Raw genomic sequence first — 13,678 nt, 5'->3', positions numbered from 1 at the left:
AAAGAGTCACGTACCACAATGTTCACTGCAGCACTATTTACAGTAGCCAGGACATGTTAGCAACCTAAGTGTCCATAAACAGATGAATGGATAAAGAAGATGTGGCACATATATACAATGGAATATTACTCAGCCATAAAAAGAAACAAAATTGAGTTATTTGTAGTGAGGTGGATGGACCCTGAGTCTGTCATTCAGAGTGAAGTAATTCAGAAAGAGAAAAACAAATACCATATGGTAACACATATATATGGAATCTAAAAAAAAAAAATGGTTTTGATGAACCTAGGGGCAGGACAGGAATAAAGACGCAGACGTAGAGAATGGACTTGAGGAGACGGGGAGGGGGAAGGGTAAACTGGGACGAAGTGAGAGAGTGGCATGGACATATATACACTACCAAATATAAAATAGATAGCTAGTGGGAAGCAGCTGCAGAGCACAGGGAGATCAGCTTGGTGTCTTGTGTCCACCTACAGGGGTGGGATAGGGAGGGTGGGAGGGAGACGCAAGAGGGAGGGGCTATGGGGATTACGTATACGTATAGCTGCTTCACTTTGTTATACAGCAGAAACTAACACACCATTGTAAAGCAATTATACTCCAAAAAAGATGTTCTTAAAAAAAAGAGCGAACAGACAGTGCTTCCAAGAGAAACTAGGCTCGCCTGTAAGACTGTAAATCCCCAGTCACCAAACGGTGTATAAGGGCTACTCCGTACCAAAGAATTTCAGCGCCTGCAGAAGCGTGGCCTAATTCTGAAGGTCCCTCGGCCTCGAGTTATGATTCTTACAATCTGATTTTTGGTCCCTGCGATCCACGTATCAACACGCAGGGACGCGCTCCCGGCGTGCAACCGGCGCGCCAGGAGCCGGCAGCTCCCAATAACGTTGATCCCAGGCTGCCTCAGGCTGAGTGGCTAGACACCCGACACGCCTCCTTGGCCCCACCCCTCGGCCCCCGACGCCCTGGGGGGCGGGACACGCAGACGCCGTGCCCTGCCATTGGCCCGCACCGGCAGGGGAAATAGGGCCTGACTAGTGCGCGTCCCTGCTGTGTCGTCATCCGGCGGCGGCTAGAGGACACGGTGAAGATGGCGGTGGTGGCTGCCTTGACGCGGAGACCCCTTGAGCAGGTCGGCAGCGGCTCTCGGGCCCATGACCCTGCGCGACCCCTGCCCAGTCTGCGTCCCCTCAGAGCGTCCTCTCTCTCTCTATCTCTCTCTCTCTCTCTCTCTCTCCCCGCCAGGTCTCCGGGCTGCTGAGGAGGCGCTTCCACCGGACCGCGCCGGCTTCTCTGCAGGTAACTGGCCTGGAAGCTAGCCGGGCCGGCGAGGCTCCTCGTCCCGGCGCGGAAGCTGGGGCGGCATGTCACCCACGCGAGGCTCAGGGGAATCAGATGTCCGATCTGAGGGAACTAGACTTGACGCTTCTTCCCTCACCCTCCCCCTTAAAATTTTTTCTTGTGGTAAAATATAAGAAAATTTACTCTTTTAAACTGTATATGCAGTGGGACTAAGTACATTCACCACGTTGTCCATTCACCACCAGAACTTTGTCATCATCCCAAACAGAAACTGTACCCATTGAACAATAACTCTCCATCCCATTAGCCCCTGGTAACCTGTATTGTGCGTTCTGTGCCTATTAATTTATCTACTCTAGGGACCTCCCATAAATGGAATCATACAGCATTTGTCCTTTTATGTCTGGCTTATTTCACTTAGCATGTTTTCAAGGTTCATCCATGTTGTAGCATGTGTCAGAATTTCATTCCTTTTTAAGGTTGAATGATATTCCATTGTAGGCATATACCACATTTTGCTGATCCATTCATCTTTGGTGGACATTTGGGTTGCTTCCACCTGTTGGATTTGTGAATAATGCTGCTGTGAACATTGGTGTGCGATTATCTGAGTCCCTGCTTTTCAGTTCTTTTGGGTCTATATCTAGAAGTGGGATTGTTGGATTGTATGGTAATTCTGTGTTCAACGTTTTGAGGAATTGCCCGCTCTCCCCCTTTTTGTTACTGGAGGATTCTACCAACCTGTGTAGTAAAATAACTCCTACATCCTGAAGGCAAAGTGTTTGGCAGTGCCTGGCACCTAGCGAGCGCTCAATATGTAGTATTATTTAGGCTTCCTTGACTGTTCGCTGCCCCACAGTATACCAGATGTGGAAATAAAATTCACTTTTCTACTTAGGAAGCCACCTATGAGCTGGTATGGCCAGCAAGCAGATTTCTTAAGCTTAGGTGCACATCGATAAAGTGTTCAGTATACTTCTCATTTACACATCCAATCAAAGACTGGCTATGAGTGAGAAATGTTACTTTTTGAATTTTTTGAACTTTTGAAGAGAAGCCTGTTCTAGTGATAGTTTTTACATTGTGTGCTGTGGGCAGCCTAGGTCAAGAGAGAGAATCTCAATAGTCTCCTAAGTAATGCTGTAGCTTATTGACTGCTTTCCCATACCTGTGACAGGTGACAGTTCGTGAGGCTATAAATCAAGGTATGGATGAGGAGCTGGAAAGAGATGAGAAGGTATTTCTACTTGGGGAAGAAGTTGCCCAATATGATGGGGCATATAAGGTAACCAAGATACATGAAAGCTACACAGAACTGAGATGGCCATTTGCCCCCAGTACAATTAAAGGTAATGGGGTCATTGCTTAATTGTAGGTTAGTCGAGGCCTGTGGAAGAAATATGGAGATAAGAGGATCATAGACACTCCCATATCTGAGGTAAGCCTTCCATTAGGAAGCAGACCTTTGAGGGGCATGTCAATTAAAGGGTACTGTTCTAATTTTTGTGGATTTTTACTTATGTTTGCGTTTTACGTTCTAGATGGGTTTTGCTGGAATTGCTGTAGGTGCAGCTATGGTATGTAGTCCTCTTTATGAATCTTATCCAAAGAGATTACTTTCAACATGACCGTTTAAAAACATTGCTTGAATGTTGGGGGAGCGAAGTGCTGGTGTGCCACTCTAAATTGCTCTTTCTCGTCTTTTTAACATCTATGTTTTTGATTTGACAGGCTGGGTTGCGGCCCATTTGTGAATTTATGACCTTCAACTTCTCTATGCAAGCCATCGACCAGGTTATAAACTCAGCTGCCAAGACCTACTACATGTCAGCGGGCTTTCAGTCTGTGCCCATAGTCTTCAGGGGGCCCAATGGCGCCTCAGCAGGCGTAGCTGCCCAACACTCACAGTGCTTTGCTGCCTGGTATGGGCACTGCCCAGGCTTAAAGGTGGTCAGCCCATGGAGTTCAGAGGATGCAAAAGGACTTATTAAATCAGCCATTCGGGATAACAATCCAGGTCAGTAGCGTGACGTGTTGTGGGTCTCTTTTGAACATTAAAGAACAAAAATGAAATATCTGCATGGAAGGAACCATTAAAGACTTCTAGTTAGGCTTAGACGTATCATATAAAATGTTAGTGATTTACAGATATAGTAAAGATAGGAAAAAATGTGGTGTTCTTCTTATTTCTGACTATAACGGGGCCAATTAGATACCGGAGAAATTGGCTGCATACCTACAACACCGGTTTAACCCCATAGATAAAATCAGGATCGCCCAGACTACAGATGTCTGTACTTAAACCATCCTCAAGGCTACTGGACACGATAGGTATGAGGCTTCCTAATCAGCACAGTGAAACTTTTCACAATATGAATGATAGTGTTGCATATACTTTTTTTGGGGGGGGGGTTCGCGGGCCTTTCACTGTTGTGGCCTCTCCCGTGGCGGAGCACAGGCTCCAGATGCACAGGCTCAGCGGCCATGGCTCACGGGCCCAGCCGCTACGCGGCATGTGGGATCTTCCCGGACCAGGGCACGAACCCGTGTCCCCTGCATCGGCAGGCGGACTCTCAACCACTGCGCTACCAGGGAAGCCCGCATATACATTTTTAGTCATGTAGTTACTTTGGTTTAAATATGTATATTTTGCAGTGGTGGTGCTGGAGAATGAATTGATGTATGGAGTTCCTTTTGAACTTCCCCCAGAGGCTCAGTCAAAAGATTTTCTGATTCCTATTGGAAAAGCTAAAATAGAAAGGCAAGGTAAGAGAAATTAGTATACATGTAAACATTATTTGTAATCCGTGCCCTCTATTTATGTTGGTCAAATTCAGTCTAGAAGTCACTGCCCTTTACTTTGACTAGGAAATTATAGGATGAGTTCAAGTTTAAAATGTGTCATGCCCTGATTGCACATATATTTGTTCTTTTCTAAATCTTGGTCCAGTAGATTTGTATTTCGTTTCTAGAAAGGCTGCCACATTCCTCATCTCGCTGGAATGTAGTTGAGTTTAAGATTCTAAAATGAAGAAGAACCATAGCTGGCTGCAGAGCAGGACAGTGTCTTTGGTTTCAACCTGACCTCTTATCTGTGACCACTTTGTTTCAGGGACACATGTAACCATAGTTTCCCATTCAAGACCTGTGAGCCACTGCTTAGAAGCTGCAACGGTGCTATCTAAAGAGGGAATTGAATGTGAGGTGAGTGGACATTCACTTGTTCTTAAAGAATCAGGGGACTTGCCTGGTGGCGCAGTGGTTAAGAATCCGCCTGCCAACGCAGGGGACACAGGTTCGAGCCCTGGTTCGGGAAGATCCAACATGCCGCGGAGAACTAAGCCTGTGCGCCACAACTACTGAGCCTGTGCTCTGGAGCCCGCGAGCCACAGCTACTGAGCCCATGTGCCACAACTACTGAAGCCCATGCACCTAGAGCCCGTGCTCCACAACAAGAGAAGCCACTGCAGTGAGAAGCCTGCACACCACAACGAAGTGTAGCCCCCGCTTGTTGCAACTAGAGAAAGCCCACACGCAGCAATAAAGACCCAACGCAGCCAAAAATAAATAAATAGGGCTTCCCTGGTGGCGCAGTGGTTGAGAGTCCACCTGCCGATGCAGGGGACACAGGTTCGTGCCCCGGTCCAGGAAGATCCCACATGCTGCGGAGCGGCTGGGCCCGTGAGCCATGGCCGCTGTGCCTGCGCATCCGGAACCTGTGCTCTGCAACGGGAGAGGCCACAACAGTGAGAGGCCCGCGTACCACACACACAAAAAATAATAATAAAATAAATTTATTAAAAAAAAAAGAATCAGAAAGTTCCCTTTAAGACCCAGAAAGAGGCGTTTGAGTTCTGTAACAGGTTAATTAGGTATAAAATCTTGCTTTGTCACTTAGTTCTGCTTCTGCTTAAAGCTGGGAGCCTACGTGCTTTTCAAATACCTAGCCTTCTACCACCTAGGGTCTGGATCTTTTTAGTATGTGTTTTGTCAAGTTAAGATCCAACCTTGGAGCTGGAGTTTGGGTGAAGAGAAAACTTAGAAGTCGTCGAGTCTAACACTTTCATAACCAGGAGGTACCACTTCCTACCTAGTTAACACTTGGGCATGTTACGTACTCTAAATCTCTGCCATCAGCTATAAAATGAGGATAATACATTTACTGTCCCGTTAGGGTGGTTGTAGAATTATACTTAGTGTAGTGCCTGGTACAGGGTAAGCGGTCACATGTTAGTTATTATTTTAATGAGGAGGAAGTTAAGGCCAAGGGAGGATAAGTGAATTCTGTAAGTGAACAAAGCTGCTTGTAGTAGAGATAAAGATTTTTGTTTTAATTACAGTTTCCCTTTTGACAGTTTGTTCATGAATGGGCAGATTATGTTTCCCTGGACCCAGAGATTAAAAGGAAACAAGAAAGGAAGTGGCATTTTGGGGATAAGACTATATTTGTGAGGAAGTGGCTCTGTAAAGCTATTTATTATCTGTTTAGGTGATAAATATGCGAACCATCAGACCAATGGACATTGAAACAATAGAAGCCAGTGTCATGAAGACCAATCACCTTGTAACTGTGGAAGGAGGCTGGCCACAGTTTGGAGTAGGAGCTGAAATCTGTGCCAGGATCATGGAAGGTATTTCAGAGAAACTGATTCCAGAATAGTTAAACTGTAATTAACACTGTGTTACAGGACAAAACAATCAAAAGCTAGGGGTGGTCAAATGACTTGAATTTTCAACTTGTCAGCTTGGTATTTTTCCTTTGGGTAAATGTTTAAGAAAGCAAGCCAGAGACAATTCTCTGTAATTAGCATTCCTTTCAGATTTCATATTTCCTTCTTCAGATTTTCCTTCTCTGGGCAGCCATACCTGCTATGCTGAGGTGGTGGTGCTCAGCTGGTTTTTCATGCCTCTCTCATTTGCGCCTCCTTCCCTCTTAGGCCCCGCGTTCAATTTTCTGGATGCTCCTGTAGTTCGTGTCACCGGTGCCGATGTCCCTATGCCTTATGCAAAGGTTCTAGAAGACAACTCTGTACCTCAGGTTAAAGACATCATATTTGCAATAAAGAAAGCACTAAATATGTAGCTTGGACTTGAATTTCAAGTCATTGGGATTTCTTTAAAATACTTAATGACATTTCATCTGGATTGTCCTATAAGACCTTTTGATTTGTAAAGTTATGTGTAAAGCAACAACATACGTTTTTGTACTGGGAAGAAGTTTAAATATGTCTGTGGAAAAACTCTGCACTTTCCTGCCTAGGGGCCACGCTTTTTTTATCTGTTACAATAGCCATGTTCTTTGAATAAGATTAATGTAAGATTTTACCCTCTCATTAGAAGGACAAGGTATAAATGTGGCAAGAGTCCTGATGAAAGATATCTCCAAAAAAACATAACTTATATGTAAAAATAAAAGCATATAATTTACGTTTACTGTTAGACTGTTCTGATAAGGAATAAAGGAATTCCTAACTATGACTAGTTGTATTTTTATATTCTTGAGATAATAAATGTGGGATAGAAGTCTTAAAATTCTGTTAAGAAATTACTGCCATCGGGAACTAATCAGTAATCATTAATCTCCTAGACTGCATTACTTACTTAAAACAGGAACTTGCCCCCCGACTCTTCAAATGCCTAATTCTAGTAGGTTCTCTTTAAAGTTAAACCAAAATCTGTGTCAGGTATTTTTCCCACTGCCAACAAACACACTCTGCCATACACTGCCCTCTTCAGAAATTGAGATGGAAAAGATAGATTTAAATTAGTTATAGAAGCATACACGTGGTACCTAATTAAAACAGGAACACAGGATTGTTAGCTCTTATTAATTAAGAGGGAAAATACGACACAAAAGAAAATAGAGATAGAATAGGTAGGGAGGAAACTTTAGAAATACTGTGTGAATCTTTTCTTTATATTTACCAAAGTTACTACAAAAAGTTCCCATTTAAAATATCTAGCCAAGCTACAAATAACACATTTTCTAGACATGGTTTATTTTAATAAAAAATACAGCTGAACATTTATCACAGATTACATGAAACTATACACAATGACATTCTCTCTGCATAGTAACCAACACTGATGTGTGTAACTTGAATTTTTAGATGGATTATTTATAATCCTTTAAAGTGCAATTTATTTAAGGGTTTAAGCAAATCATAGGATAAAGGATCTTTCTAATAAATGAGTAACATTAAAAAGATGATATATTTGGATAAATCTTTGGAAAATCAGAACTGATTTTGCCAGATGTACTTGTGTTGTAATAATAATCCACCCCCACAAACGCCAAACTTGACTTAATTGCTGAGGATTAAGAAGATCCTCTAATTGGCAAGAGCTTTTTCGGATGTCAACATTTTTTTGTCCGTTCGATACATACTAAAAGGAACTAAGAGTCTAGAGTAGTTCCTTTAGCAGCCCTGAGTTCTATAACCACAATGGAGTTCCTGTTTGAACTTAATAGACTGTTACGAACTTTCCCCGTTCCACTTGAAGGGAAAATGAAGAACTCAGTTGCTTCTCTGACTCTCAGCGACATAACTATGCTTTGGGCTACAGTGTTAATGTCTAGGATGAAATTAAGGTAGCAAAAATGGGAGTTATCTAAGAAATAACCAGAAAATGCTTTAGAATAGAGAAATGAACTCTGAGAGGAACATTTCTAGGAGCTGTCTAATGGTATAGGAGGGATTGCGACACGAAGGCCATCCACCGCTGTGACTGTATATTGTCATTGTTTTTTGTCCACTTCCTTCTGTTGGTGGAAATAATTGATTCCAATATGCTGCTGCCACCAAAAGATGACCATTAGAGGAAGAGCAAGACTCCTTTACAAGAGTAACAAAGGAGCAAACTATTTCTTAAGGCAGCAATGCCAGCCTGACTTTATTCTACTTGAAGACTATTTCCCTCTTGAAAAGCCTCTTACATGAGCATCTGCGAAGTCGTATGTGACTGTACTGGCTCAGCAATTATTCATCCAGATAGAGGGTACTTTAGGGGTTGCAGGTGGAAGGAAAACAAAACAAATTTTCCCTCCAAGTGTAAACACAAAGCTTTAGCCGATCTTAGGAGCACTATGATCACAGGTTTCGGCTTTCCTCAAAGTTCCTTTTTGGAAATTCTGGATGGAGCTGAGTAAGGCCCCTCGGCTCACACCATTCACAGCCTGGGGCGGAAGCTGTGTGGGCGCCTCTGTGCTCGCAGGAGGCAAGGGAGCTGCTGGTGGCGGAGGCGCAGGTGGAGGAGGTGGGGGTAACGTGGACATCCCTGTGGAGGAAAGGGCACAGTCAGTATCTCCACACGCCCTGTATCCGTGCTACTGCTCAGTCCTGGGCAGAAAGGACTTCGGTGAGACTGCAAATGTTTTCCCTCAAACGGGCCAACACACCCTGTACTGTGTGATTTTTTTTTAAATACTTGAACAAGAAACGTAGAAGCATTAAAGGGGAATTAATTAAAAGTTGCCATTTCTCCCAAGTAATAGTCATGTGAGAAAAGACTGAACAATATCACAGATTACATGAAACTATACATAGCGACATTCTCAGCATAGATGAGGCTCTACTTCCATTTCCAAACTTTAATCATGGTCCCAAAAGAAAAGTTCCATTAGCTACTTTTTCCAGGTTCCAGGCAGCTCCACCTATTCCTGAGCTAGCAATTAAAGATAGACATCTGTATGCATAGAGCTGGGCTACTGGAATATCAATTACTAGTAAGGGATGAACGGTTCTTTAGCTGCTCCAACACACAATATTTGAAGGACGTGATTTAACATAAAATGACAAATCACTTAGGATTCTCGGCAAGTAACCATTGTCTGCTGGGTTATGGGCTCCCCAGGGGCATCCATCTTGAATAATCATTGCCTATTAGGTTGCATGAAAAAAACATAAAACGCTAATGTTAGCAATGCACAGCAAGGCGCAGAGGGCTTTCTCTCTCCAGCAATGGTATTCTCAGGGAGGAATCTTCCTCAAGCACCCATGTTTCCACTGTGGCCCAACCCAGGGACAGGATGGAAATGCCCTAACCCTACATCTTTGCTGAAGTGTCAGGGGAGACCGGAATGCCGAGCTGTACCCTGGTGGGCAAGGAGCAGGTAACTGGACAGGTATCTGAATCCTCCCTTAGCTTTCAGAAACACAAACATTGGGCGCTCGAATTTTACAGTTTTGAATCAATGAATGAATTGTCCTCTTGGGACAAAATAAACACTAGGTACAGAAAAATCCCTGCTGGGACTTCCCTGACTGTCCAGTGGTTAAGACTCCGTGCTTCCAGTGCAGGGGGGCGTGGGTTTGATCCCTGGTCTGGGGAACTAAGATCCTGCATGCCGCAACTAAGAACCCACGTGCCATGTGGCATGGCCACAAAAAAAAAAAAAAAAAAAAGCCCTGCTTTAAAGAAGAACTTGACTGTGTCACAGTTGTCCCATTTCCTGTGACCCTTGCAGCTCCCCGTGACTCCACATCTCTTTCTAGTCTTATCCTCTACCCCACCCCAGTGCTACCACAGAAGACATTCTGCTAGATGGCTCCCCTACCACCTCCCTCAAACTGCTACTGAGCTGTGGTGATACTAGGTAAACATACCAACTGCTACTTGAGTTTATATGGATGAGTGGTCAGGATCATCCATAAAATACTTCAGTAAGTGCAACCTTTTTCCCAACTGTGATAGGCAATGGTTAAAGCATTGTATTTCATAGAAGACCACTTACCTTCCTTTACATCTTTACCCAAACCTAAGGCAGCTGAAATTAAAGAATCACACAGATGCACACACTCATGCTCTGCAATCTTGGAATTCTCAAAAAATAATATAGCAATACAAATAAACATTAAATACAGGCAAATGAACAAAATGTAATTTTCACTGGTTCTGTACAATAACAACTAATGAATGAAGTTCTATTATGTTCTATGCCAAGGTGGATTATGGGGAAATGTTCCTGGCTTTACGTTACAGGGTTACAGAGATAAAAAGGACTTCAAACCTGAAATGACTGTTGAGATGAAAAGAGCAGGGAGAGTAAGTGTGTGACATAAGCATTCCTCTGAAGGGGGTTCTTGGAAAGTGACCCATAAAATACCAGGAGGAGAGGAGACGGCCTCTGAAGCCTCTTGGAACTCAACTGCAGAGCCCGGAGGACTGAGTGGGCGCCAGTGCCCTCCCAGCTGCCCCCTCCCCTTCCCAGCACTCTCACCCAACGGCCAGAAAAGGGCAGCAGAATCTGGGCTTGACATGTACGGCCCAACACGTACCCAAATGAGTGCCAGCATGTCTGCCTCCCAGCTTTGTGCTTTGACCCTGGCAGAAGAGTCAGTGAGGGTTATAGACGAGAAGACAGGCCTGCAGTAGCACTTTGTTCCACTAAACGCATGGAATTGGCCATCCAGAGACTGCAAGTCTTCTAGCCCAGGATTCTCGGAGGCTAGAGATGGGCCTCAGGAACTGGACTCGGGTACAGGCTGCTCTCTTGGCACAGAATGAAACTTGGCCCTCGTGAGGAACCATCCCTTGACTTTGGCCTCATTACTAGGCACTCTAAATTAAAAGTGCAAATTCACTACCACAGAGTTTGGGAATTGGGGCGTGGTATTCCGTAAATGGATCTTCATCTTACAAGTAAAGGCTGAAACTGTCTGAATGAATCGCTTTGAATATGTAGGCAGCATAAATAAATACACTGTCCAAAGTGCCACAGGGTAGCCTGTGCCTATAATATGATGCTGAGGGCTGTGAGAAAGGAGACTATGTCCATCCAAGAGGAAAGAGCAGGTCACCTGTGGTCCCCTCACAGAGGGCCCAACCAGTCGTAAAGGGCACGATGTCCCATGAGGTCCACCTTTCATCATTGGGCCTGCAACAACTAGGGCAGATCCTGATATGTATGATTAGGGCCAGGAGCAGCTCAGAATGCTCTGGAAGGGGAGAGGAGGTCCAGGTCTGAAGGTCAACACTGGAGGAGGCAAGAACATAGACCCAGGGACTCACAGTCTCTAATTACAGCCTCCATCGATTTTTTTTTTTTTTAAGTTTTTCCTTTTTGCCTCTTCTGTCGTCCACAAAATTCCTTTAAAGGTTCACTGGAGCTTAAGCTACAACACGTTGGTAATGATGTGGGAGGGGGGAATGTTAACAAGGGGCCAAATTCGGACTTGGCTCTTTGGCCTGGAGCAAACCTGGGAACAACTGCCTAATGCCCGGGCCCCCCACTCCCCAAATATGAGGGGGCGCCCCCCCAGAGGCCTCCTATCACCCTCATCCCCAGGCCGCAGACAAAACCAGATTCCGTGTCAGGCTGATTGCCAAATGAATTCACCCAGCTTTGAAAAACATTGGCCTGCAACACCCCAGGATGACGGATGCTCTGAAACAGCTTACCTCCAGTGATCACCAGGTCAGCCCTGATCTCTCCAATCTTACCTTCTCTTAGACAAAAACCCCAAGAGCCAACTACTCCACCCTCCCCAGAACCTCAGATGGGAGCCTGGAAATCCAGCGGAGGCCCTGCAACAGGCCACAGACTGTTGCAGCAAGAGCACAGGTTAGATCTGGGTAGGAATGTCTCGCCAGAAACACCGTCCCTAGCCCCGTCAAAAGGACGTTTGAGCGTCCCCTTGCCTTGGACCAACTCTGACAGTGGGCGGTCTACTCGTGTCTGCGGCCTGGGTTCCTTTGTGGTCTCCACACACATCAGGGGAGGCCACATGGCCGCGAGACCAACACCACACCTACCAGCTACCCTCGAGAGGGAGTGGAGGGCGGGGACCCCTGGAAGCAGGCAGGCCCCAGCTCTCTGGAACCGCCTTAGCCTCTTACCTCAGAAAGACGTGGAGGCTGTACTCATGTCCCAACTCAAGTATTGTTAAGGATGCTTAAAAAAGAACTGTTTTTCCCTATTGTCAGTTATACAAGCTGTAAGTTGCTTCCCTGTGACCAAGAATGCAACTGCCCAGCGCCTTTTCCCCTTTGTCAGAGGGAACAAGGAACCGACACATTTGCAGCAACAGGACTGTGAGGTGCTGGTTTCCAAAATTAAAAGATACCAAAATGCCATGCAGTTGATTTACAGGTTTTAGAGCTCTATTTTAGAACTAAAATCAGAGTGAAAATGAAGATTTTGAAGGTCATGATGAAAATGAAATGAATGTAAATGAAGTCACTTGGGTGCTTTTTAAAGATGCTGTATTTCATTTAAATATTCAGATAAGGAAGTCGTCTCGAATCTGCTTTCCCATTTGTTCATCACTTCAGTGAGCTAGACACACTGGGTCCCATTTCACATACAGAAACAGAGCATCTTTAAAGTTAGAAAAATCAGTATAGCTTACTTTACCGAAAATTCACGTTCAAAATGGTGCATGCTCTACTGAAAACAGCAAAGAGAGAGGGGGGGGGGGACACAAGTCATTATTCAGATTTTAGTGTCATTTAATCAAATAGTAAGAGACAGCAAAATATTAGTCTGAATCACATGCTGATTATTCTTACTGCCGAACTAGGATATACTTAAGTTAACCACAAGAAGCACTGGTTTGTAAACATGACTGTGACCCTTTTAGAACATGGCAAACACACTAACAGAGTAACTAATGAGTCACTTTCCTCTTCCTTCTTTTTTTTTTTCTTTCTTTCTTCTGAGATATTTTTAGTTATTTACAAGCACAGCACTCACTTAAGAAGACCCATCACGGTTTTACCTCCCCTGGAAAGCGGAACGGGTACTAGGAGCGTACCTAGTGTACTAAATAAGGACAGTTTATCAAGAGGGGAGAAAAATTAGAACTCATCACTTCCCCAAGCAAGTCTATGGTCTAAAATAGAGAACTGTCTTTTTAAATTTGGGAAGAGCAAGAGCACAGGGACGTCTAAGGTGGGGCCCCTGGGCAGGAGCATGGGGCCTCTCCCCTGAAGGCAGCGGGCTCCAGAGGCTGAATAGGGCAGCGAGCAGCATTAGCTGACCTAAGGCTAGAAAACCATTCAAAAAAAAAAAGGTGGGAATTCCCTGGCGGTCCAGTGGTTAGGACTCAGCACTTTCACTGCCGGGCCAGTTTGGGGAACTAGGATCTCACAAGGCCCAAGGCGCAGCGCAAAAAAAAAAAGGCAAACATTTCTTCCTATCTTCTTTTTAACTGACTGGATTCCAGGTTAATTGTGAAAGATAACCCTTTCCCTGACGGTGAATCCCAGCGTTCCAAACCAACGTGCCCCACCGCCCAGAGGAGAATCCCTTCAGCGAGGCCCACGTGGGGCAGGGCAGGCTGACCACTGCCGATCTCGGGGGGCTCTGGGAGGATGCTGGGGACACTGCCTGCCCCACCCCCAGCAGCTGAGTACCCTGGAGAGGAGCTCA

At 44.9% G+C, this 13,678-nt stretch overlaps 2 protein-coding genes across 6 annotated transcripts in view; one reads left to right on the top strand and one right to left on the bottom strand.

Moving 5' to 3' along the window:
- Positions 1 to 1,032: 1,032 nt before the first annotated feature.
- PDHB (pyruvate dehydrogenase E1 subunit beta) lies at positions 1,033 to 6,772 on the top strand. Of its 2 annotated transcripts, XM_082664303.1 has the most exons (10): positions 1,033 to 1,135; positions 1,249 to 1,302; positions 2,483 to 2,590; positions 2,681 to 2,743; positions 2,847 to 2,882; positions 3,037 to 3,322; positions 3,961 to 4,071; positions 4,418 to 4,509; positions 5,795 to 5,936; positions 6,243 to 6,772. In XM_082664303.1, the coding sequence occupies exons 1-10, from the start codon at positions 1,094 to 1,096 to the stop codon at positions 6,386 to 6,388; spliced, it is 1,080 nt and encodes a 359-aa protein (XP_082520429.1). In that variant the 5' UTR covers positions 1,033 to 1,093; the 3' UTR covers positions 6,389 to 6,772. The 2 variants fall into 2 exon arrangements, with proteins under 2 accessions (XP_082520429.1, XP_082520430.1); XM_082664304.1 differs by lacking the exon at positions 3,961 to 4,071.
- A 521-nt stretch (positions 6,773 to 7,293) lies between these two features.
- The window catches only part of PXK (PX domain containing serine/threonine kinase like), a 75,478-nt gene continuing 69,093 nt past the window's right edge, over positions 7,294 to 13,678 (bottom strand). For 2 of the 4 annotated variants that reach the window (XM_082663301.1, XM_082663302.1), the window contains exons 18-19: positions 10,036 to 10,072; positions 7,294 to 8,583 (exon numbers count right to left, since the gene is read on the bottom strand). In XM_082663301.1, the coding sequence (XP_082519427.1) occupies positions 8,397 to 8,583; positions 10,036 to 10,072 (224 nt within the window). In that variant the 3' untranslated portion in view covers positions 7,294 to 8,396. The remainder of the gene's footprint in view (positions 8,584 to 10,035; positions 10,073 to 13,678) is intronic. The other 2 variants (XM_082663299.1, XM_082663300.1) reach the window with 1 other exon arrangement.

This window comes from Grampus griseus (genome assembly GCF_964374135.1).
Source record: "Grampus griseus genome assembly, chromosome: 10".
NCBI classification, from domain to species: domain Eukaryota; kingdom Metazoa; phylum Chordata; class Mammalia; order Artiodactyla; family Delphinidae; genus Grampus; species Grampus griseus.
This window is presented reverse-complemented; position numbering and strand designations above follow the sequence as displayed.

Excerpts from the sequence above, each read along its gene's own strand:
- PDHB (XM_082664303.1), top strand. The coding sequence starts at position 1,094 with ATGGCGGTGGTGGCTGCCTTGACGCGGAGACCCCTTGAGCAG. Across the intron at positions 2,744-2,846 it reads TAGACACTCCCATATCTGAG|ATGGGTTTTGCTGGAATTGC; the intron begins GTAAGCCTTCCA and ends TTTACGTTCTAG. Across the intron at positions 3,323-3,960 it reads CATTCGGGATAACAATCCAG|TGGTGGTGCTGGAGAATGAA; the intron begins GTCAGTAGCGTG and ends TATATTTTGCAG.